The 25,988-nt window shown below is 42.2% G+C and overlaps 2 protein-coding genes across 4 annotated transcripts in view; one reads left to right on the forward strand and one right to left on the reverse strand.

Moving 5' to 3' along the window:
- Positions 1-1,974, reverse strand: part of smarcad1b (SWI/SNF-related, matrix-associated actin-dependent regulator of chromatin, subfamily a, containing DEAD/H box 1 b) — a 36,315-nt gene extending 34,341 nt beyond the window's left edge. The window contains exons 1-3 of one of the 2 annotated variants that reach the window (XM_024397612.1): positions 1,845-1,974; positions 978-1,110; positions 460-584 (exon numbers count right to left, since the gene is read on the reverse strand). In XM_024397612.1, the coding sequence (XP_024253380.1) occupies positions 460-584; positions 978-1,048 (196 nt within the window). In that variant the 5' untranslated portion in view covers positions 1,049-1,110; positions 1,845-1,974. Of the gene's footprint in view, positions 1-459; positions 585-977; positions 1,111-1,391 lie in introns of both variants that reach the window. The other variant, XM_024397611.1, reaches the window with a different exon arrangement.
- A 1,635-nt stretch (positions 1,975-3,609) lies between these two features.
- LOC112231081 (small conductance calcium-activated potassium channel protein 2-like) overlaps positions 3,610-25,988 on the forward strand; it is a 42,483-nt gene continuing 20,104 nt past the window's right edge. For both annotated transcript variants that reach the window (XM_024397614.2, XM_024397615.2), the window contains exons 1-2: positions 3,610-4,506; positions 4,926-5,021. In XM_024397614.2, the coding sequence (XP_024253382.2) occupies positions 3,745-4,506; positions 4,926-5,021 (858 nt within the window). In that variant the 5' untranslated portion in view covers positions 3,610-3,744. The remainder of the gene's footprint in view (positions 4,507-4,925; positions 5,022-25,988) is intronic.

The following is a 25,988-nucleotide window of genomic DNA, read 5'->3' on the forward strand; positions in this document are numbered from 1 at the left end:
CACGTTTCTGACGTCCTTCTGTAACACACAGGTGTTCAGAGATAGCTAATTAACACAAGTAGTTGACTGTCTTCCTTCTGTTTTCTGTAAACAAGCTCTGCAACATGGAATTACGGCCATGTGGAAACCCTAACCCTGTAAAAAGCTGTGTAGTAATTGGACCTTATGGTTTCCAAAACTGTACCCGCAAGCGATGCGTGTTAATATTTAGAGCAAGTGTCGGGGCTCTTCACAAAACTCCCTCGGCCAGAAGATACTATCATCAATAGGCGCTAAAGGTAGTTGGCCTCTTTGAATGGGCTAACGTTTCACTGACTCATTGACCTCCATGTCACAGAGCAGGCTACAGAACATGAAACAGCAGATTCCATTCCATTCAATACTATAGATTGCATCACTGTGCATGTAATTGTGCAACAGAAAGTATTAAGGCCAGGGATAGGATTAATGAACCCTTACCTTGACTTCCTGATATGTTTTTGGGGAGCTGGCTGCCATTTCTCTGTGGAGTAGTTTTCATCTCCTCTCCCTCCTCATCTGACAGTATGATAACAGAACCCATAACTGGTTCCTTTTCCAGACTCCTTTATAAAAAAAAAATTAAAAGCAGGAGTCTTGAATCATAAAAAAATAAATCCTCACAATTTTGATTAGTGTGTGTATGTCCAGTAATTGACTTGGACTGAAATAGGTCTCTCAAAGGAGCTCAAGCAGTAGAAAATGTGTGTATGGCACCAGTACATCCACCTGCCTATTAGTATGTCACAGGTGTGACAAATCCCTCCAATCACTTGTACATGCCTTGTGTTGAAGGCCTGGTGCAGGTAAGGATGGAGCCATGTGACCTGTGGCAGGTTAACTTTAGTAGAATCTTGATGATATATGCTAATACACATGCTTTCCTCGACCCTGTATAAACCTAGAGTGGTGTAGTCTGATTCACATTATTTAGATGAGTTTGGTAGCAACTAACTTACTTCCCCGACAACATCATGGAAGACCCTGATATCTCCTCATCTGAATCAGAGTCTAGTACCACGCTTTCCATGCCTCTCACTGAGCCGGGCCCTGGGGGACGCTTGAGCTCTGGGGTCTCCGGGACAACAGTATCTGCAAGTGAAAAATGTAAAAGCAAAAAGAATCAACACAAAAGTGCCTACTGTGGGAGCTGGATGGGCATGTTGACTACTTGTCGAAAAGGCCTTATTTTGATAGTTAGTCTTGGTTGGGGTTTCTATATGGGTAAAAAATGTCCAAACATGTCTTGGTTTACATTCCAGTGTCAATACTGGGTCTGGTATCAGGCACTACAGGGACCACCTTTGCCAACAGGAAATCGAACATGTGGGGATAAGTGTGTGGTCTATGTAAGCAAGGGTCATGTCTATTACCATGTGTTTGTTGCCCCGTGAGATCTTCATTCACTGAGTCTGTGTTATGGTTGATAAATCTTCTTTGATTCATCGTTGTAATATGATTTGATTCTGCTAGCTGCTACAGTATTATCCTACTCAAAATGAGCTCACAACAATTGACCACGGTAGCTGCAGTCGAGTGTTAAAAATGTGTGTTCGACCTAACAAGCATCATCGTGAAATCAAACAACCCGGCCTACAATGACCGTTCGCTGTCGGCAAGAATAGCAATCTAGCTAATCGGTCCTTCACAAGAGAGGATATTAAACGTTATTCTGTTTTTCGATTGACGCTTATTAGCTAGCTAGCTATCTTGCATTCCGTGTATAGAGATAGATGTTGCTAACGACGCTAATTCATGCATGTAAGATGCGTTCTGCAACGTGAATGATTCTACCTCTGACCTATACTCGTAAAATAGCTACCTACATTATTGCCATCGGGCGTCCTCTTTACCGATTACATAAACATATTTACAACCCTTTGTAACGTTTCATTGCCTAAAATAGCTAGCTAGCAACTTTGTTTCTGACGAATTCCGAAAACGACACGTGGGCAGTCAGACCAGCCAATCAGAGACAAGTGCGCATTGCGATCTCGTGTAAAAAAGAAAGAAAGGATTTAAAGGGGCAACACAGTCTGCAGGTGACAGACGTTGGTCACTCTTCTTCAGGACCGTGGACAGCTCCCCTCATTTCAAGGTTTGGAGTCACTGGTGCATAGGTTAATTGTTCTAACCTGGAGATCCCTTCATAATTAGAGAGGGGACTGTAGTTTTATTAACCACGTAGTCTACTGTATATTGAGCTCTACAATTATTTAAATAGTATATCTCAACCAGAACATGCAGGATTCTAATTCAGATTTTAAAATATTAGGCCTAGTTTGAGAGAAAGATTTTGGATGTTTCAAATCTACTTTGTGGTTACAGCGGCACCCGAGACTTGTGGATGATTATGTTCAGGTTTTGCTTTATGGCTCCCCAGATGCTCGATATGGAACAGTTACCTATATTTCCTCAGGGTGACATAACTCCTCCACTCCATTAATAACTCCGCCACCAGCGATCACATCAGTCTGAGGTTTCAGACGGCTACCCGCAGTCTGGCTGGATTCCAAGTCACATGGTCTCTGACCAATAATTGTAACCAAGATGAACAAGCACATACCGTGTGAATTTAATATCCACCTCCAACATCTTGAGTGGATCAATCGGCTCATCCGCAACGCATAGGCTGCCTGCTACCGAATGAAAACAATAGACAATGGTTTTGAGTGATACCATAGCATGTGTTCTATTCTGACCATATAGTATCTCCAATAGAGGGTTCCTGTCGGAATCGAGTGTGCCTATCCTATCCCAGGAGTGGGGCTATATTTTTTTGGTTCTCAAATGTGTCCAAGTGCAGCAGATTTTTTTTTGTAGATAATGAGAGAGACACTAACACAATTTAGCTGTTCATTAGCAAAAACACAGACATTGGCATGGGCCATTCATGGTTCCTATGGTGTTTACCATCAACATCTTTATAGTGCTTTCGACTGCGGTAGTCAGTTTGGAGCCAAAGAGCCCATTCAAACCCACACCGCCAAAATCCTCTGGTGACTTATCTGTGTCAATAGGCTAGGCTACATAAAATGCACAACACTTGTTTTCATGATTATTATCTCTTACCTTCAATACCAGCCTAAAATAGTGCATGCTGATAAAAGGCATTTTAACCAGAAGAATATTGGATGATGGAAAAACAATTTCAAGCTAACATCTTCATAAGGCTTAACATGTTAATTTCACGAAAGCAATGGATATATGTGCATTTACAATGTAATCCAAGTTGATATTTTTTATTGGCACCCACATAGACATTGTGTACACCAAACAATATACGATATGTGTTGTTTAGCACATTTGTTTTAGTGTATGGTAGGCTACCCCACTGTTATATTATAGTGAACATCCGTGTGAACATCGGTGATAGATCCAATGTACATGCATAGCAGTAGGCTTAGTTTAGGAGCCTATGAAATAACCTTATATTTCACCCTCAATGATGTTATTCCTCATCATGAGCAGTCTCACTTGTAAGATCGTTTTTCCTCTACTGACATGCTACTTTCCTTGTGTGAATATTCGAAAAGATGTTGCAACCTTTTCAGTGACGTCAAGACTGTTGTGTTGGTCCTGTCTATCCAATCCGAGGCATCGCTGACATTCTACAGGAGCCGAAATGGGTCTAATCGCTCTGTAGCTGTCCTCGTTTATCCACCACAACGCCCTTCGGCGGGTGCATGGTGGTACTCGACTGCTGCTTTAAACAGCAGCACTGACATGGAAACCCCATTGCAGTTGAAGAACGATTTCTTTCAAGAGCAGCAGATCCAGCATCACTGTAAGTACCAGCACTACTGCGGACCAGAGGGACGCTCCACTAAGCAGCGCAACCAATGCTGCACCTGCAAGAACTGTACCTGTGGTGCAAGAAAAAGCCTCGTTTTTCGCGGGACGTCGGCGAACACTCAAGGAACTTTACGGACGCCATCCGTAACGTCTTCGAGACAAGGTTGTCATTTTAGCGTCTGTGAGTTTAAGCCCTCCAGTCATGGTAGTTCACCCAGACATCACCACCATCAGCACTGCCACAATCGGCCGCGGGGCAGCCCGAGCAGCAGCCACAAAGAGAGTAACTCGTATAACGAAATAGCCATGAGCAGCTGCAGATACAACGGCGGCGTAATGCGGCCGCTGAGCAACTTGAGCTCGTCCCGCAGAAACCTACACGAGTTTGATTCAGAGTCCCAGCCTTTACAACCAATTTCCACCGCAGATGCATCGGACACCCTAGCATCTAAACCGGAGAACAATTCGACCACCCTGATGCCTTACGCATCGGGAGACGGAGGGGGTGGATGTAACAACAGTGGCAGTAAATCGGGTAAAAAGAAGAACCAGAACATTGGGCAAAAGCTTGGACATAGAAGGGCCTTGTTTGAGAAAAGGAAGCGCCTCAGCGACTATGCTTTGATCTTTGGGATGTTTGGGATCGTTGTTATGGTTATAGAGACTGAACTCTCATGGGGAGCATATGGAAAGGTACGTTTTCAACTCAATCCCGGTACTGTGCAGTGTTATCTAGGTCGGGCAAATTAATTCACTGGCATGTTGAGTGGACCAGGAAAAACAGAAAGTTTGATTTTAAAGTGCATTAAACCAGTAGTAGTATAGTCGCCTTGTTTTTATTTACGAATCAAATATTTAGACAGTGAAAACTGAAGATGTATTCCGTAAACCATGCAATCAGCTATACTTTACATGGCTGGATAGGCTCTCAATCACTTAGTCCATGTAGGTTTACATGCTCCATTGACATAGTGGCACATGGTATCCCAAGCGTTAAGAGCATTTAGACAGGGTTTACTAATATAGCTTCTTTTGTTTTCTTTTAAAAAAAGATTACTACTGTTTGTTGTAAGTGTTGTTGTATTACTATTGCTATTTTTCTTTTTTTGCAGGAATCCTTGTATTCATTAGCTCTAAAATGCCTGATAAGCCTTTCTACAATCATTCTTCTTGGTCTGGTTATCATATACCACGCAAGGGAGATTCAGGTAACATGGTTATTTATCATGTCACTGTCATTCACATCCCCAGACATTAACTATGGTTATAATAGTGCCATACGTGTTATTACACATTTGCTATTTAAGTGCACAGTGCTGTCATTGCCTGTTAGTATGGTGCGAGTTTGCAGAATAATTCTATTCAAGACATTGATGTGCTCAACCGACTTAAGTTTCAAGTTTTACTGTCACATGCACAGGATACAGCAGGTGTAAAACAGTAAAGTAAAATGCTTAATTTGCGAGCTCTTTCCCAACAATGCACAATAAAGGTAGTAATATAGATGGGATGAAAACATGTGAAACGTGAAAGAAACATGAAAATACAATTATATACAGGTCTTATATACAGGTCTTATATACAGGTTTAGTGCAGTGCCTTCAGTGACTTCAATGAGTGCAATTACTCTGAAATGAAGTGGATTATTTCCAGATTAAGTAGGCCTACATTTCCTCTTTAACGGGTGGCATTATCTAATTATGGCATGAAATCATTTGACTGACATCTTGACCCAGACCTTGAAAACTTAAACTGTAAAGCTTTAAGACTTCTGGTGATTTAAAGTACTAAATTATAGCTCTTGAAGTATAGGATTTATAAACACCTTCATGAGGTCAGGAAAAGTGTCTTACCTTATCATAACCAAAACACTATTGCTCCATTGTTTATATTTTTCTTGTCATTGAAGACTTTATAAACAAATAATACATTTTTATTTTGCTCTTATAGAATGTCACTCTTAGACATATCAATATTTTACTATGATAGTGGCTGGCACTTGCATCTCAAGATTGTGTCCTGCATCTTCCAAACCTCCAGCGGTTAACTGGTCTGGATTGTCAGCTTCATTGAATAGTTCCAGCACTTGGACAAAACTACATTTTATGACCTTGCGTCAGAGCATTGTTGCATCACTTATGAGTTTTCTTCCTGCAATTCAGCACATACGTCTTTGTTGTAGAACCATGTTGTAAAAAAAATAATTAAATGGTGCGCCCTCAATGGTGTTCCTCATCAAGAGGTATAGTCTGGTCAGGAATCCATTACGTTGCTCTACGTGAATGAAATTGACCAGAGAAGAAATGTATTTGCCAATGCCAGGCATTTTCTATAACCTTGCTGAGGCTGCATTGGGCGGGAGGTAGCCTAGCGGTTAAAGTGTTGGGCTAGTAACTGGTAGGTTGCGAGTTCGAATCCCACTAGGCTAATTGCCTTTATCCATTAGCCTAAATGTATATTTAAGCAATAATGCCTGAGGAGGTGTGGTATATGGACAATATACCACGGCTAAGGGCTGTTCTTACACACAACGCATATACCACAAACACTCTAGGTGCCTTATTGCTATTATAAACTGGTTACCAACTTATTTAGAGCAGTAAAATAAATATTTTGTCATACCCGTGGTATACTGTCTGATATACCACGGCTGTCAGCCAATCAGCATTCAGGGCTCGAACCAACCAGTTTATAATTAGGATTTTAAAGCCCTCCGAGGGATATCAATCATTGAAATTGCTCAACAGTAAAACATGTCTACCTTTCAAATGGCCTACTGTAAAGCTTTCTTTTCTGCATGGGATGATAGAAACATTTATTGATCATTACCATATTTTGATTCATCACAAAACCATTTACATTTTCTCAGAAATGGTTCTCTATAGTGTGAAGTGTAAACTTCCAAGATGGATGATTTCCATGGTTCTTACCTAGTTGTCAGCCCTTTGTATTTCTAGACACCAATTTGAGATTTCATGAATCAAACCATTTTCCGGACAACATCAAAGGGAAGGCAGTATTGTGAATGACTATTGTGATTTTGGAAAAAGCACAAATATGCTGAGGGTTGTTTTGGCTCAGTGATATTATTTTCAAAGTAAAATGGGTTGCAAATATGTTTGTTTATATTAGAAACATCAGATTGATACATGTAGTTTACATTCAGTTATTCGATTTTCATATCCTTCAGTCTTATTCAGACTGGTATATGACTCGATATCGCAATTCTAACCTTGGCTAGTGATTCTCACTTAAATTCCATATCTACTGTTTGAAGCTATATTATTACTCAACACTATCCTTCGTCACCCAGGTTGTGGCCCCACTCAATGGCTCTTTTATTGCTGCTTGCAGCTGTATCAGTAGTGGTAGTATTGGTATATCGCTCTAGCGCAGAGCTTGCACCCTATCCTGCTCTTTGTATGGGCTATTTTCCATCCTCAGTGAGATAGATTATGCATGCGCATCCATCTGTACTCACAGTTGTCTGTCAAATATAGATGCATAGTTCAGACTGAAGAGAGGTGCCCACACTCTACACTAGCTTCTTGAAAGTCATCTACTTGTCCCAACTGTATAAGCTGGAAAGAGTTGACTTACACACCTTTCTGGGCTGCTTTGACAGTACATGGACACCCCTTTTGTTTTCAGTGTCTGAAATGTCCCAAGGTCAGTCAGAGGACATCTCCTGGACACAGACTGTCACAGGCAGGCTTAGGGGACACACATTGTACATGATAGCAAGGATTGGTGACATGGTACAGTAAAAGGATTTCTCTCAGTCTTCTCAGTGTGATGTTTCAAGGTTCAGAGACCCTCCAGACTTCTCTATGCAATTAGAAGCCATGCTATGTTTTTCTATCCACTATTCTGGATTTAAACGTCAGCAAGCATCGACAAATGTTGTAGGATATGCTATTTCAGGTAATACAATCTGTTCAAGGTATGATACAGATGTCATATGTCTTTTGCTGACAGCTAGTAATCTATAATAATTGTGTCCTTTGTTTCCTCTGGTGGCAGGCAGCCGACTAGGGTGGTGTGTGAACTTAGCTCAGCTTGGAAGCTGGATTTGTACTCTGATTTAGATTTGTCACTGTCACTATTAAGGTTTCATATTATCAAGAGAAATGCTCTAAGCATGTCGTTTGCCCTCTCTAAGATGTTTGATTACTTTAAAAAGGACTGTGAGGGACACTTTGAAATGTGACTTTGGTTTCTCCTTGAGTTAATGTTTATTTGCCAAGAGGCTTTTGTGTAAAGGCCAATACAGTAGCCATGTACAGTTTTATGTAATCACAGAAATCTACCCTTCCTTCAATTGGTTGTCATAATAATAGGTTTAGTCCCAGCTGTCAATCTGTCGTGACTAAAGTCAGCCTTGCCTAGCTTAGTGTGTGTCTGTGTGTGTCCTGTGTGTGTATTAGAGACACCACTGTGTTACTGCAGGAGATGCTATGCGTTTCTCACAGTGAAATCTGTCTTCAACCTGAGACGTCAGACTGGAGTCAGATAGCCATTGCTGGCTGGTGACCTCAATGCTTTCACTGAACAAACAGGCTTTCAAGGACACAGATACAGTTGAAGTCAGAAGTTTACATACACCTTAGTCAAATACACTTAAACTAAGTTTTTCACCATTCCTGACATTTAATCCTAGTAAAAATTCCCTCTCTTAAGTCAGTTAGAATCACCACTTCATTTTAAGAATGTGAAATGTCAGAATAATAGTTGAGAGAATTATTTATTTCAGCTTTTATTTCTTTCATCACATTCCCAGTGGGTCAGAAGTTTACATACACTCAATTAGCATTTGGTAGCATTGCCTTTAAATTGTTTAACTTGGGTCAAACGTTTCGGGTAGCCTTCCACAAGCTTCCCACAATAAATTTGATGAATTTTGGCCCATTCCTCCTGACAGAGCTGGTGTAACTGAGTCAGGTTTGTAGGCCTCCTTGCTCGCACAAGCTTTATCAGTTCTGCCCACAATTCTATAGGATTGAGGTCAGGGCTTTGTGATGGCCACTCCAATACCACTCCAAGGTATTGGACTTTGTTGTCACAACTTTGGAAGTATGCTTGGGGTCATTTTCCATTTGGAAGACCCATTTGCGACCAAGCTATAACTTCCTGACTGATGTCTTGAGATGTTGCCTCAATATTTCCTCATAATTTTCCATCCTCATGATGCCATCTATTTTGTGAAGTGCACCAGTCCCTCCTGCAGCAAAGCATCCCCACAACATGATGCTGCCACCCCCGTGCTTCACGGTTGGGATAGTGTTCCTTGGCTTGCAAGCCTCCCCCTTTTTCCTCCAAACATAACAAATGGTCATTATGGCCAAACAGTTCTATTTTTGCTTCATCAGACCAGATGACATTTCTCCAACAAGTACGATCTTTGTCCCCATGTGCAGTGGCAAACCATAGTCTGGCTTTTTTTAATGGTGGTTTTGGAGCAGTGGCTTCTTCCTTGCTAAGCGGCCTTTCAGGTTATGTCGATATAGGACTCGTTTTACTGTGGATATAGATACTTTTGCACCTGTTTCCTCCAGCATCTTCACAAGGTCCTTTGTTGTTGTTCTGGGATTGATTTGCACTTTTCGCACCAAAGTACATTCATCTCTAGGAGACAGAACGTGTCTCCTTCCTGAGCGTTATGATGGCTGCGTGGTCCCATGGTGTTTATACTTGCGTACTATTGTTTGTACAGATGAATGTGGTACCTTCAGGCATTTGAAAATTGCTCCCAAGGATGAACCAGATTTGTAGAGGTCAACAACAAAAAATGTCTGAGGTCTTGGCTGAACTCTTTTGATTTTCCCATGATGTCAAGCAAAGAGGCACTGAGTTTGAAGGTAGGCCTTGAAATACATCCACAGGTACACCTGAAACATAGATGTTATATCATTTATATGAGAAACATGTCTCCAGCTAGAGCAATCCAAACAAAGAGAGATTTACTTATGATATTCTCTTTTCAGATAGTGGTGCATATTTTTTAATTTCAATTGAATTCTACACTTAGAAAAACTATAATATCAAACAATCACTTGATTTCAGATGCACTGAAAATGTAACCTACAGCTTGAGATTTACTCAGCAAAGTGGCCTCTTAGTGCCTCACTTTGATATCATAAATAAACCATTGCATTCATTCCTTATTGGGCTGAACCTCTCAACCTAATTCCCTAATGAGATTGAGCGATTTGTTTGTCTCAGTTACAAGATATATGTTCCTATCTCCACATTACACAGATTAAATATTGAGCTGGACTCCATTAGTTATATTGAGCATTCTGAAACCAGTAACCAACCCAGGCTGCTTGAACTCCTATAGGAGTGGCAGGTATCCGAGCAGTTAGAGTGTTGCGACATTAATCGAAAGGTTGCTCGTTGATTTGCCCTTGAGCAAGGCACTTAACCCTAATTGCTCCAGGGTCGCTGTTGATAATGGCGGACACTGGCCATGACCTCAATCTCTGAGGGTGTCTCAGGGGGAGTTGGGATATGCAAAAAACACCTTTCCAATTCACACATGTACTAATACACAGTTGTACATGTGTGAAATTGGACAAATATAAGCACCCACCTAATTATTATTATTATTATACGTAAGTGGTGTATATTGCTGTCCCATCCCCCCCAAAAAACATTTAAAAAACAGTTAAGTCTCCAAACTTAGAACATGTATTTACACCATGATATGTTCTAGCTCTATCCAAGGCAATAACAAACATATTGTTAAATAAATATAGTTCATAGTCAGTGTTTATACACCTATTTCTATTGAGAGGTGGCTGTCCCAATCCGTGACTCCTAAACTTCATTTTTGAAAATAAAGCAATCAGTGATTTTTTTTAACCACTTATTTCAATAGAACATCTTGAGTTTATCTATGATTTCACTGAAAGATACTGATCTAATTATTCATTTAGTTTATTTCATTTGATTTATTGATTTCTCTGAAAAATGCTGTCCCCACTTTTGATGTCACTACCGAAGCACACACTTTAAAAGACAGCAGAATGAATGTACCTTAAGCCACAACACTACACATCACCAGGAGATGGGATTGCAACCCTCTCCACTATGGCCACATGGTGAGTAGTCAGTCTGCAAATATTTTTAGAAAATAAATGAGCAAATTGGTTGAATCTTAATGGATTTTTAAGAGGGGTCACTACCAAATATCTAATACAGTTGAAGTTGGAAGTTTACATACACCTTAGCCAAATGCATTTAAACTCAGTTTTTCACAATTCCTGACATTTAATCCTACTAAAAAATCCCTCTCTTAGGTCAGTTAGGATCACCACTTTATTTTAAGAATGTGTCAGAATAATAGTACAGAGAATGATTTATTTCAGATTTTATTTCTTTCATCACATTCCCAGTGGGTCAGAAGTTTACATTCTGACTCAATTAGTATTTGGTAGCATTGCCTTTAAATTGTTTAACGTGGGTCAAACGTTTCGGCTAGCCTTCCACAAGCTTCCCACAGTAAATTGGGTGAATTTTGGCCCATTCCTCCTGACATAACTGGTGTAACTGAGTCAGGTTTGTAGGCCTCCTTGCTCGCACACGCTTTTTCAGTTCTGCCCACAAATGTTCTACAGAAAAAAAATTGAAGTCAGGGCTTTGTGATGGCCACTCCAATAGCTTGACTTTGTTGTCCTTAAGCCATTTTGGTCACAACTTGGAAATATGCTTGGGGTCATTGTCCATTTGGAAGACCCATTTGCGACCAAGCTTTAACTTCCCGACTGATGTCTTGAGATGTTGCTTCAATATATCCACATAATTTTTCTTCCTCATGATGCCATCTATTTTGTGAAGTGCACCAGTCCCTCCTGCAGTAAAGTACCCCCACAACATGATGCTGCCACCCCCGTGCTTCACAGTTGGGATGGTGTTCTTCGGCTTGCAAGCATCCCCATTTTTCCTCCAAACATAACGATGGTCATTATGGCCAACAAGTTATATTGTTGTTTCATCAGACCAGAGGACATTTCTCCAAAAAGTACGATCTTTGTCCCCATGTGCAGTAGCAAACGGTAGTCTGGCTTTTTTATGGCGGTTTTGGAGCAGTGGCTTCTTCCTTGCTGAGTGGCCTTTCAGGTTATGTCGATATTGGACTCGTTTTACTGTGGATATAGATACTTTTGTACCTGTTCCCTCCAGCATCTTCACACAAGGTCCTTTGGTGTTGTTCTGGGATTGATTTGAACGTTTTGCATCAAAGTACGTTCATCTCTAGGAGACAGAACGCGTCTCCTTCCTGAGCGGTATGACGGCTGTCTGGTCCCATGGTGTTTATACTTGCGTACTATTGTTTGTACAGATGAATGTGGTACCTTCAGGCATTTGAAAATTGCTCCCAAGGATGAACCAGACTTGTGGAGGTCTATAATATTTGGCAGATTTCTTTTGATTTTCCCATGATGTCAAGCAAAGAGGCACTGAGTTTGAAGGTCGGCCTTGAAATACATCCAGGGGTACACCTCCAATTGATTCAAATGATGTCAATTAGCCTATCAGAAGCTTCTAAAGCCATGACATCATTTTCTGGAATTTTCAAGCTGTTTAAAAGCACAGTCAACATAGTGTATGTAAACTTCTGACCCACTGGAATTGTGATACAGTGAAATAATCTGTCTGTAAAATGTTTTTGGAAAAATTACTAGTGTCATGCACAAAGATATCCTAACTGACTTGCCAAAACTATAGTTTGTTAACAAGAAATCTGTGGAGTGGTTGAAAAACGATTTTTAATGACTCCAACCTAAGGTTATGTAACTTCCGACTTCAACTTCCGACTTCTGTATATCAAAAAATATGTAAAGTATGATTTTAGGACTCAAATATGTTTGCTGGTATAAACACTGCATTCGGAAAGTATTGAGACCCCTGGACTTTTTCCACATTCTGTTACGTTACAGCCTTATTCTAAAATTGATTTAAGCATTTTTATTTCCTCAACAATTGACACACAATACCCATTTTTTTGCAAATGTATAAAAAAAACACATTTACATAAGTATTCAGACCCTTTACTCAGTAATTTGTTGAAGCACCTTTGGCAGTGATTACAGCCTCAAGTCTTCTTGGGTATGACACTACAAGCTTGGCACACCTGTATTTGGAGAGTTTCTCCCATTCTTCTCTGCAGATCCTCTCAAGCTCTGTCAGGTTGGATGGGGAGCGTCACTGCACAGCTATTTTCAGGTCTCTCCAGAGATGTTCGATCAGGTTGAAGTCTGGGCTCTGGCTGGGTCACTCAAGTACATTCATAAACTTAAATCCACTCCAGCGTTGTCTTGGCTGTGTGCTTAGGGTCGTTGTTCTGTTGGAAGGTGAACCTTCGCCCCAGTCTGACGTTCTGAGTGCTCTGGAGCAGGTTTTCATCAAGGATCTCTCTGGACTTTGCTCTGTTCATCTTTCCCTCAAGCCTGACTAGTCTCCCAGTCCCTACCGCTGAAAAACATCCCCACAGCATGATGCTGCCACTACCATGCTTCACCGTAGGGAGGTGCCAAGAGTTGAATCTTGGTTTCATTGGACCAGAGAATCTTGTTTCTCATGGTCTGAGAGTCCCCACTGCCTTTTGGCAAATTCCAAGCGGGCTGTCATGTGCCTTTTACTGAGGGGGGGTTTCTGTCTGGCCACTCCATAAAGGCCTGATTGGTGGAGTGCTGCAGAGATGGCCTTTTCTTCTGGAAGATCCTCCCATCCCCACAAAGGAAGTCTGGAGCTCTGCCAGAGTGACCATCTGGTTCTTGGTCACCTCCCTGACCAAGGCCCTTCTCCCCCAATTGCTTAGTTTGGCCGGGTGGCCAGCTCTAGGAAGAGTCTTGGTGGTTCCAAACTTCTTCCATTTCGAAATGATGGAGGCCACTGTGTTCTTGGGGACTTTCAATGCTGCAGGCATTTGTTGGTACCCTTCCCCAGATCTGCACCTCGACACAATCCTGTCTCAGAGCTGTACAACAATTCTTTCGACCTCATGGCTTGGTTTTTGCTCTGACATGCACTGTCAACTGTGGGACCTTATATAGACAGGTGTGTGCCTTTCTGAATCATGTCCAATCAATTGAATTTACCACAGGTGGACTTCAATCAAGTTGTAGAAGCATTTCAGGGATGATCAATGGAAACAGGATGCACCTCAGCTCAATTTTGAGTCTCATAGCAAAGGGTCTGAATATTTATGTAAGTAAGGTATTTGTTTTATATTTTATAATTGACAAAAAAACGTTTTTGCTTTGTCATTATGAGGGATTGTGTGTAGATTGATGAGAAGAAAAATCATTTAATCAATTTTAGAATAAAGCTGTAACGTATCAAAATGTAGAAAAAGTCAAGGGGTCTGAATACTTTCTGAATGCCCTGTACATCTGTCCAAATTAAAGATAACAAGCCATATGTTAGCTAGAGGGATTCTTTAAAGTCCAAAAAGAAGCCAAAATTGTCCAAAATGAAATGGTTACATCTGAAACAATTGACACCATAGAGATGATGGATTCTGTGACAGCCTCAATGAAGTGCCTGTGCTGTCTCCAATTTAAAGTTGCATGCTCTACCAACTGATCTACAGAAGACCACCATGTGTGTAGTGGACAAGTGCACACTTCAGGAAAAGGTGTCGAGTATTGTATTTGGCCAAAACATATTGACATCTATAATGTGCTATACTGTACTGTACTGTACCCTACGGTATTCTACTGTAGTGTGTTATACTGTACTGTACTCTACTGTACCCAACTACAGTATTCTACTGTACTGTGCTTTACTATACTGTAACCTACTGTAGTGTAGTGTGCTCCACTACATTGTGCCCTAATTTATTGTACTCGTACTGTACGGTACTCTACTGTACTGTGCTCTACTTTACTCTATTTGAGTTTCTTACAATTGAAGAAAGGGCCTGTGGCCTCTTTATCTAGTGGTCTTGATCTTGAGACCACTCAAGACCACAAATTCAGTGTTTAACTTGTCATGGTCTCATGGGCCTGGATCTTGGGACCAATGTTCTGGTATAAATCTTGGCTCCTGGACATGAACTTACTCCTTGGTTTACAAACCATAGCAAAGATGATCTATTATATTGACAAGATATTTGAGTGACTGCTCTAACAATGTAAATATATGTCCTTAGAGATGGAACGCAGATGGGAGGAGGCAAGATCAGGTGGGACCATTCTAGCCAATAAGAGGGCAGATACATGTGTGAACAACAGGCCACAGAGATAGATAGAGGACTCATATTTGTATCTGTGCCATTATAGCATCTGTGACAGCATGGGCAGTACCATTGAGGCTATCTACATTTTAAAGCAGGAGTTGGAATCAAAATTATTAGTTTATATAATTCCTTTCTGTTCTGTTTTAAACCTCCAAAATATTTTTTATTAAAAACATTTAGCTCCACATTAAATTACTTCCAATAGAGCAGCTTGCTTTGGAGGGGGCAAGCTATTTACATGCAATTGGACAGACGAGAGAGCAAGAGAGAGTGGAGGAGGCGGCTTGCCTTGAAGCTCTGGGCATCTTATATGAATTAGGCACACATAATTATACCTACGGAGGACCAGTTCTGTATCTTTGAACTTCAGAGCTGGCTTAACGTTGAACCAACTAGCTAGCTATACTCAGCAAAAAAAAGAAATGTCCTCTCACTGTCAACTGTGTTTATTTTCAGCAAACTTAACATGTGTAAATATTTGAATGAACATAACAAGACTCAACAACTGAGACATAAACTGAACAAGTTCCACAGACATGTGACTAACAGAAATGGAATAATGTGTCCCTGAACAAAGGGGGGTCAAAATCAAAAGTAACAGTCAATATCTGGTGTGGCCACCAGCTGCATTAAGTACTGCAGTGCATCTCCTCCTCATGGACTGCACCAGATTTGCCAGTTCTTGCTGTGAGATGTTACCCCACTCTTCCACCAAGGCACCTTCAAGTTCCCGGACATTTCTGAGGGGAATGGCCCTAGCCCTCACCCTCTGATCCAACAGGTCCCAGACGTGCTCAATGGGATTGAGATCCGGTCTCTTCGCTGGCTATGGCAGAACACTGACATTCATGTCTTACAGGAAATCACGCACAGAAAGAGCAGTATGGCTGGTGGCATTGTCATGCTGGAGGGTCATATCAGGATGAGCCTGCAGGAAGGGTACCACATGAGGGAGGAGGATGTCTTCCCTGTAACGCATAGCGTTGAGATTGCCTGCAATGACAACAAGCTCAGTCCAATGATGTTGCGAGACACTGCCCCAGATGAATCGCGTTTTTGTCTCGGATTCATGTTTATCTTCGAAGGAATGAGCATTACACCGAGGCCTGTACCTTGGAGCAGGATCGATTTGGAGGTGGAGGGTCCGGGGCAGTGTGTCATGGTCTGGGGCAGTGTGTCATGGTCTGGGGCAGTGTATCAAGGTCTGGGGCAGTGTGTCACAGCATCATCGGACTGAGCTTGTTGTCATTGCAGGCAACAATCTCAACGCTACAGGGAAGACATCCACCTCCAAATCGATCCTGCTCCAAGGTACAGGCCTCAGTGTAACACTCATTCCTTCGAAGATAAACACAAACCCGACCATCACCAATGGTGAGACAAAACCGCGACTCGTCAGTGAAGAGCCCTTTTTGCCAGTCCTGTCTGGTCCAGCGACGGTGGGTTTGTGCCCATAGGCGACGTTGTTGCCGGTGATGTCTGGTGAGGACCTGCGTTACAACAGGCCTACAAGCCCTCAGTCCAGCCTCTCAGCCTTTTGCGGACAGTCTGAGCACTGATGGAGGGATTGTGCATTCCTGGTGTAACTCGGGCAGTTGTTGTTGCCATCTTGCACCTGTCCCGCAGGTGTGATGTTCGGATGTACCGATCCTGTGCAGGTGTTGTTACACGTGGTCTGCCACTGTGAGCATGATCAGCTGTCCGTCCTGTCTCCCTGTAGCGCTGTCTTAGGCGTCTCACAGTATGGACATTGCAATTTATTGCCCTGGCCATATCTGCAGTCGTCATGCCTCCTTGCAGCATGCCTAAGGCACGTTCATGCAGATGAGCTGCGACCCTGGGCATATTTCTTTTGGTGTTTTTCAGAGTCAGTAGAAAGGCCTCTTTAGTGTCCTAGATTTTCATAACTGTGACCTTAATTGCCAACCGTCTGTAAGCTGTTAGTGTCTTAACGACCGTTCCACATGTTCATTAATTGTTTATGGTTCATTGAACAAGCATGGGAAACAGTGTTTAAACACTTTACAATGAAGATCTGTAAAGTTATTTGGATTTTTACGAATTATCTTTGAAAGACAGGGTCCTGAGTTTAGCTAGCTAATAAGCTTGTGTATGCATAGCGCCACCAGAATTAAAATAAAAACACATCTCACCTTTTAGTAGCTATTAAATCCAATATGAAACGTGGTGTCTATAGTATCCTTAACTAGCATTGAAAGGTTAATCCATTCTTCTCGAATAAAAAATCTTTCCCCCTAATTTCTGAATCATGCTTGTAACGTCAGTAGGCTACTAGACTATGCTTCAGGGGGAGGGGTGGGTTGCCTACACACACACAGGCAAAGATTTTCAGCTGGCAGGTAGGCAGACACAAGAATACGTTTCTGCGTGACAGAGTGAGGGCTTTGCCTTGGCGCTTTGTTGCATTTTTTGTGGGACTGGAAAAAATGCCTGGGACATAAAATAACATTATTAACCAGTTTCCATGCTTTTAAAATAATGGTTCTGTTCCGGAAGAGTATATATATAACTTTAGTTTGTGGTTCTGATTCTGTTCCTCTAAAAATGTAGTTATTTTCTGGTTTTCGGTTCTGTTCCCTAAACTGGTTCCAACCCCTATTTTAAAGTATTCCATTTTCTTATTCTTCATTGGCTGATTTCTCCCAACTCATAGGAATCCCCACCGAGTTGACTACTTTAAAATGGTGGAAGCTTTCAATGGCAATGTCTATGCTAAAACTTGTTGTATATCCATGATGAGTCCTCAACCTATCTCTCGGACTCTGACAACAGGCACAAGTCTGAAATAAAGTAATTTTTGCGTAAATTGCCAAAATGTCACACGCATCCACTTATATCATTGCATTCGTAACAACCTAACCATTTTGAAACTTATATTCAATCAGATAAGCATCACGTAGCAAATAAGCAATTATATTGTTTGTTAACCAAATTTGACCTCCATACAAAATTATGGGATTATGGGAGGAGTAAAACCTCTCACTTTGCCTCTTCCTCTCTGACCACAGGCAACCCACTTTGTAGAAGATAATGCTCTCTGATCATTGGCTGATAATTTCCAACCCCTAGGAATCCCCACCTAGTTGACTACTTTTAAATGGTGGAAGCCCTCAATGGCAATGTCTATAACAAAACAAATGATTTCCATCTAGATACCCCTATTTATCTCAAAGATTGACACATGATACTGAAACGCCTGTTATTTTGCCCAAATAAAGATAGGTAAAGTGTTTATTTAAACATCTAACAACATAATGAATTAGTTGCATAAGTTATTCAATAACTCAACAAGTTTCAGATTCATACAATCAACATTTTACAGAGAACAATAGAGATTATATTTCTCTAAATTCCAATTTAAAGGTTTTGAAAATCTGGTTAAAAAGCATGTTTTTACTATTTTGTTAATTTGGTATCCAAAATAAAATGTCTAAAATGAATCTGTAATGAATCTGTTTATCCCTTTATTGCATCCTTTTACTATTACATTTAGTGGGGTGGTAAGGTACTCAGGTAAATATTTCAAATATGCAATACAAACAAAGTGTGTGAGTTATATACTGTATACAGTATGTCTACCTGACAATCTGATCTGCTCTACCTGACATACTGTATGTTGGAAGACGTGTATTGAAGGTCTGGGAGAAATAGGATACAAATGTGCATTGTATTCCGACCCCCAAATTACACCAGTTCTATAGGAAAGAAGACCGACTAAGGAATGGGATGACCTCAGGGCCTCCTTAATGGTGCCGTCTGGGCAATAATGTCAGCACAGGCTCACCGCGGCCGGCACGGGTGAAACTTTCCCATGATGAGCAGAGGAATGCTCCCTTAATGATGAAACACTATTTGTATCCATCAGATGACAAGTCATCCGTCTGAGAGCAGCCACTGGACCGTGGCAGAAGGCTATATTTAAAGAGCGATTGGTTAGAATCGGTCACTCTGGCTCTGTTTCCAACCACCATTGTGACATTTCATGGGCTCGGCTTGTAGGACACCATGTGTAGCGACACCGCTCTTTCTCGCTGTTATACAATGTGTGTGTGTGTGTGTGCACGTGCATGTGTGCTTTGTTGCCCTCTCCTATAAATATACTTTTCTAACGTGCTTTTGTGTGTGTGGTCCACTGGTCCATGTGGGTGAAATGGCTCTTAGCCCTGCAGGATTTGAGCTGAGTGACCTGAGAGTTTGTTTGGCTCATCAACGGGGCTTTTCTATTCCTCTGTCCCTCTCGCCCTTCTCTGGTATGCACTTGGACTTGGCCATGGATCATAGGACGGACTATTGTTGTAGCATTGAGGGTCTTTTAAACTTCGTAAGCCATAAACCCCTTCAATCTAGTTTATTCTAGCAGGATATAACCTAGACAAGTTATCAATTATGTGCATATGATATACTGTAGAAAGAGACATGACTGCTGTCCCTTATGCCACATACATAATTCCAGGTTATCAGCTGCAGATGTAAGTCATACACTCCCCCCTCCCTCTCATAACTAGTGCTTCTGCTACTGGCATGGAATATTTAATGCTGAGAGGTAAAGAGCTCGAGTATTGTATTTCAGGTCCTCCATTACCATAATTGCTTTTACCAACCAAGTAGGCTTTCCTTACGTAACCGAGTTTTAAATGTTTAATTACATTGTTTTAAAGCAACAAACTTTCAACATTGTTATTTATTAAAATGAGAGCTTTTTGTGCTGTGTGCAGACGATATTGTGTTTGAGCCGTTTTGATGGCTTAGGTCTGGGAGTAAGAAAGACGATATTGTGTCTGAGCCGTTTTGATGGCTTAGGTCTGGGAGTAAGAAAGACGATATTGTGTTTGAGCCGTTTTGATGGCTTAGGTCTGGGAGAAAGAAAGACGATATTGTGTTTGAGCCGTTTTGATGGCTTAGGTCTGGGAGTAAGAAAGACGATATTGTGTTTGAGCCGTTTTGATGGCTTAGGTCTGTGAGTAAGAAAGACGATGTTGTGTTTGAGCCGTTTTGATGGCTTAGGTCTGGGAGTAAGAAAGATGATATTGTGTTTGAGCCGTTTTGATGGCTTAGGTCTGGGTGTAAGAAAGACTATTGTGTTTGAGCCGTTTTGATGGCTTAGGTCTGGGAGTAAGAAAGCCGTTTTGATGGCTTAGGTCTGTGAGTAAGAAAGACGATATTGTGTCTGAGCCGTTTTGATGGCTTAGGTCTGGGAGTAAGAAAGACGATATTGTGTCTGAGCCGTTTTGATGGCTTAGGTCTGGGAGTAAGAAAGACGATATTGTGTCTGAGCCGTTTTGATGGCTTAGGTCTGGGAGTAAGAAAGACGATATTGTGTCTGAGCCGTTTTGATGGCTTAGGTCTGGGAGTAAGAAAGACGATATTGTGTCTGAGCCGTTTTGATGGCTTAGGTCTGGGAGTAAGAAAGACGATATTGTGTCTGAGCCGTTTTGATGGCTTATGTCTGGGAGTAAGAAAGACGATATTGTGTCTGAGCCGTTTTGATGGCTTAGGTCTGGGAGTAAGAAAGACGATGTTGTGTTTGAGCCGTTTTGATGGCTTAGGTCTGGGAGTAAGAAAGACGATGTTGTGTTTGAGCCGTTTTGATGGCTTAGGTCTGGGAGTAAGAAAGACGATATTGTGTCTGAGCCGTTTTAATGGCTTAGGTCTGGGAGTAAGAAAGACGATATTGTGTCTGAGCCGTTTTGATGGCTTAGGTCTGGGAGTAAGAAAGACGATATTGTGTCTGAGCCGTTTTGATGGCTTAGGTCTGGGAGTAAGAAAGACGATATTGTGTCTGAGCCGTTTTGATGGCTTAGGTCTGGGAGTAAGAAAGACGATATTGTGTCTGAGCCGTTTTGATGGCTTAGGTCTGGGAGTAAGAAAGCCGTTTTGATGGCTTAGGTCTGGGAGTAAGAAAGCCGTTTTGATGGCTTAGGTCTGGGAGTAAGAAAGCCGTTTTGATGGCTTAGGTCTGGGAGTAAGAAAGCCATTTTGATGGCTTAGGTCTGGGAGTAAGAAAGACGATGTTGTGTTTGAGCCGTTTTGATGGCTTAGGTCTGGGAGTAAGAAAGACGATATTGTGTCTGAGCCGTTTTGATGGCTTAGGTCTGGGAGTAAGAAAGACGATATTGTGTCTGAGCCGTTTTGATGGCTTAGGTCTGGGAGTAAGAAAGCCGTTTTGATGGCTTAGGTCTGGGAGTAAGAAAGCCGTTTTGATGGCTTAGGTCTGGGAGTAAGAAAGCCGTTTTGATGGCTTAGGTCTGGGAGTAAGAAAGCCATTTTCATGGCTTAGGTCTGGGAGTAAGAAAGCCATTTTGATGGCTTAAGTCTGGGAGTAAGAAAGACGATGTTGTGTTTGAGCCGTTTTGATGGCTTATGTCTGGGAGTAAGAAAGACGACGATATTGTGTCTGAGCCGTTTTGATGGCTTAGGTCTGGGAGTAAGAAAGACGATGTTGTGTCTGAGCCGTTTTGATGGCTTAGGTCTGGGAGTAAGAAAGACGATATTGTGTCTGAGCCGTTTTGATGGCTTAGGTCTGGGAGTAAGAAAGACGATGTTGTGTCTGAGCCGTTTTGATGGCTTAGGTCTGGGAGTAAGAAAGACGATGTTGTGTTTGAGCCGTTTTGATGGCTTAGGTCTGGGAGTAAGAAAGACGATATTGTGTCTGAGCCGTTTTGATGGCTTAGGTCTGGGAGTAAGAAAGACGATATTGTGTCTGAGCCGTTTTGATGGCTTAGGTCTGGGAGTAAGAAAGACGATATTGTGTCTGAGCCGTTTTGATGGCTTAGGTCTGGGAGTAAGAAAGACGATATTGTGTCTGAGCCGTTTTGATGGCTTAGGTCTGGGAGTAAGAAAGACGATATTGTGTCTGAGCCGTTTTGATGGCTTAGGTCTGGGAGTAAGAAAGACGATAGCCGTTTTTGTGTCTGAGCCGTTTTGATGGCTTAGGTCTGGGAGTAAGAAAGACGATATTGTGTCTGAGCCGTTTTGATGGCTTAGGTCTGGGAGTAAGAAAGACGATATTGTGTCTGAGCCGTTTTGATGGCTTAGGTCTGGGAGTAAGAAAGACGATATTGTGTCTGAGCCGTTTTGATGGCTTAGGTCTGGGAGTAAGAAAGACGATATTGTGTCTGAGCCGTTTTGATGGCTTAGGTCTGGGAGTAAGAAAGACGATATTGTGTCTGAGCCGTTTTGATGGCTTAGGTCTGGGAGTAAGAAAGACGATGTTGTGTCTGGAGCCGTTTTGATGGCTTAGGTCTGGGAGTAAGAAAGACGATATTGTGTCTGAGCCGTTTTGATGGCTTAGGTCTGGGAGTAAGAAAGACGATATTGTGTCTGAGCCGTTTTGATGGCTTATGTCTGGGAGTAAGAAAGACGATATTGTGTCTGAGCCGTTTTGATGGCTTAGGTCTGGGAGTAAGAAAGACGATGTTGTGTTTGAGCCGTTTTGATGGCTTAGGTCTGGGAGTAAGAAAGACGATGTTGTGTTTGAGCCGTTTTGATGGCTTAGGTCTGGGAGTAAGAAAGACGATATTGTGTCTGAGCCGTTTTAATGCTTAGGTCTGGGAGTAAGAAAGACGATATTGTGTCTGAGCCGTTTTGATGGCTTAGGTCTGGGAGTAAGAAAGACGATATTGTGTCTGAGCCGTTTTGATGGCTTAGGTCTGGGAGTAAGAAAGACGATATTGTGTCTGAGCCGTTTTGATGGCTTAGGTCTGGGAGTAAGAAAGACGATATTGTGTCTGAGCCGTTTTGATGGCTTAGGTCTGGGAGTAAGAAAGACGATATTGTGTCTGAGCCGTTTTGATGGCTTAGGTCTGGGAGTAAGAAAGCCGTTTTGATGGCTTAGGTCTGGGAGTAAGAAAGCCGTTTTGATGGTTTTGATGGCTTAGGTCTGGGAGTAAGAAAGCCATTTTGATGGTTTTGATGGCTTAGGTCTGGGAGTAAGAAAGACGATGTTGTGTTTGAGCCGTTTTGATGGCTTTTGATGGCGTTTTGATGGGTCTGGGAGTAAGAAAGACGATATTGTGTCTGAGCCGTTTTGATGGCTTAGGTCTGGGAGTAAGAAAGACGATATTGTGTCTGAGCCGTTTTGATGGCTTAGGTCTGGGAGTAAGAAAGACGATATTGTGTCTGAGCCGTTTTGATGGCTTAGGTCTGGGAGTAAGAAAGACGATATTGTTTGATTGTGTTGAGCCGTTTTGATGGCTTAGGTCTGGGAGTAAGAAAGACGATATTGTGTCTGAGCCGTTTTGATGGCTTAGGTCTGGGAGTAAGAAAGACGATATTGTGTCTGAGCCGTTTTGATGGCTTAGGTCTGGGAGTAAGAAAGACGATATTGTGTCTGAGCCGTTTTGATGGCTTAGGTCTGGGAGTAAGAAAGACGATATTGTGTCTGAGCCGTTTTGATGGCTTAGGTCTGGGAGTAAGAAAGACGATATTGTGTCTGAGCCGTTTTGATGGCTTAGGTCTGGGAGTAAGAAAGACGATGTTGTGTTTGAGCCGTTTTGATGGCTTAGGTCTGGGAGTAAGAAAGACGATGTTGTGTCTGAGCCGTTTTGATGGCTTAGGTCTGGGAGTAAGAAAGACGATATTGTGTCTGAGCCGTTTTAATGGCTTAGGTCTGGGAGTAAGAAAGACGATATTGTGTCTGAGCCGTTTTGATGGCTTAGGTCTGGGAGTAAGAAAGACGATATTGTGTCTGAGCCGTTTTGATGGCTTAGGTCTTGATTGTGTCTGAGCGTTTTGATGGCTTAGGTCTGGGAGTAAGAAAGACGATATTGTGTCTGAGCCGTTTTGATGGCTTAGGTCTGGGAGTAAGAAAGAAAGCCGTTTTGATGGCTTAGGTCTGGGAGTAAGAAAGCCGTTTTGATGGCTTAGGTCTGGGAGTAAGAAAGCCATTTTGATGGCTTAGGTCTGGGAGTAAGAAAGCCATTTTGATGGCTTAGGTCTGGGAGTAAGAAAGACGATGTTGTGTTTGAGCCGTTTTGATGGCTTAGGTCTGGGAGTAAGAAAGACGATGTTGTGTCTGAGCCGTTTTGATGGCTTAGGTCTGGGAGTAAGAAAGACGATGTTGTGTCTGAGCCGTTTTGATGGCTTAGGTCTGGGAGTAAGAAAGACGATGTTGTGTCTGAGCCGTTTTGATGGCTTAGGTCTGGGAGTAAGAAAGACGATATTGTGTCTGAGCCGTTTTGATGGCTTAGGTCTGGGAGTAAGAAAGACGATGTTGTGTCTGAGCCGTTTTGATGGCTTAGGTCTGGGAGTAAGAAAGACGATATTGTGTCTGAGCCGTTTTGATGGCTTAGGTCTGGGAGTAAGAAAGACGATATTGTGTCTGAGCCGTTTTGATGGCTTAGGTCTGGGAGTAAGAAAGACGATATTGTGTTTGAGCCGTTTTGATGGCTTAGGTCTGGGAGTAAGAAAGACGATGTTGTGTCTGAGCCGTGAGCCGTTTTGATGGCTTAGGTCTGGGAGTAAGAAAGACGATATTGTGTCTGAGCCGTTTTGATGCTTAGGTCTTAGGTCTGGGAGGTCTGGGAGTAAGAAAGACGATATTGTGTCTGAGCCGTTTTGATGGCTTAGGTCTGGGAGTAAGAAAGACGATATTGTGTCTGAGCCGTTTTGATGGCTTAGGTCTGGGAGTAAGAAAGACGATGTTGTGTTTGAGCCGTTTTGATGGCTTAGGTCTGGGAGTAAGAAAGACGATGTTGTGTTTGAGCCGTTTTGATGGCTTAGGTCTGGGAGTAAGAAAGACGATATTGTGTCTGAGCCGTTTTAATGGCTTAGGTCTGGGAGTAAGAAAGACGATATTGTGTCTGAGCCGTTTTGATGGCTTAGGTCTGGGAGTAAGAAAAGACGATATTGTGTCTGAGCCGTTTTGATGGCTTAGGTCTGGGAGTAAGAAAGACGATATTGTGTCTGAGCCGTTTTGATGGCTTAGGTCTGGGAGTAAGAAAGACGATATTGTGTCTGAGCCGTTTTGATGGCTTAGGTCTGGGGAGAAAAGAAAGCCGTTTTGATGGCTTAGGTCTGGGAGCCGTTTTGATGGTAAGTAAGAAAGCCGTTTTGATGGCTTAGGTCTGGGGTAAGAAAGACGATATTGTGTTTTGATGGCTTAGGTCTGGGAGTAAGAAAAAGCCATTTTGATGGCTTAGGTCTGGGAGTAAGAAAGCCGTTTTGATGGCTTAGGTCTGGGAGTAAGAAAGCCGTTTTGATGGCTTAGGTCTGGGAGTAAGAAAGCCATTTTGATGGCTTAGGTCTGGGAGTAAGAAAGACGATGTTGTGTTTGAGCCGTTTTGATGGCTTAGGTCTGGGAGTAAGAAAGACGATGTTGTGTCTGAGCCGTTTTGATGGCTTAGGTCTGGGAGTAAGAAAGACGATATTGTGTCTGAGCCGTTTTGATGGCTTAGGTCTGGGAGTAAGAAAGACGATGTTGTGTCTGAGCCGTTTTGATGGCTTAGGTCTGGGAGTAAGAAAGACGATATTGTGTCTGAGCCGTTTTGATGGCTTAGGTCTGGGAGTAAGAAAGACGATATTGTGTCTGAGCCGTTTTGATGGCTTAGGTCTGGGAGTAAGAAAGACGATATTGTGTCTGAGCCGTTTTGATGGCTTAGGTCTGGGAGTAAGAAAGACGATATTGTGTCTGAGCCGTTTTGATGGCTTAGGTCTGGGAGTAAGAAAGACGATATTGTGTCTGAGCCGTTTTGATGGCTTAGGTCTGGGAGTAAGAAAGACGATATTGTGTCTGAGCCGTTTTGATGGCTTAGGTCTGGGAGTAAGAAAGACGATGATTGTGTTTGAGCCGTTTTGATGGCTTAGGTCTGGGAGTAAGAAAGACGATGTTGTGTTTGAGCCGTTTTGATGGCTTAGGTCTGGGAGTAAGAAAGACGATATTGTGTCTGAGCCGTTTTGATGGCTTAGGTCT

Source organism: Oncorhynchus tshawytscha, linkage group LG33 (genome assembly GCF_018296145.1).
Source record: "Oncorhynchus tshawytscha isolate Ot180627B linkage group LG33, Otsh_v2.0, whole genome shotgun sequence".
Classification (NCBI taxonomy): Eukaryota; Metazoa; Chordata; class Actinopteri; order Salmoniformes; family Salmonidae; genus Oncorhynchus; species Oncorhynchus tshawytscha.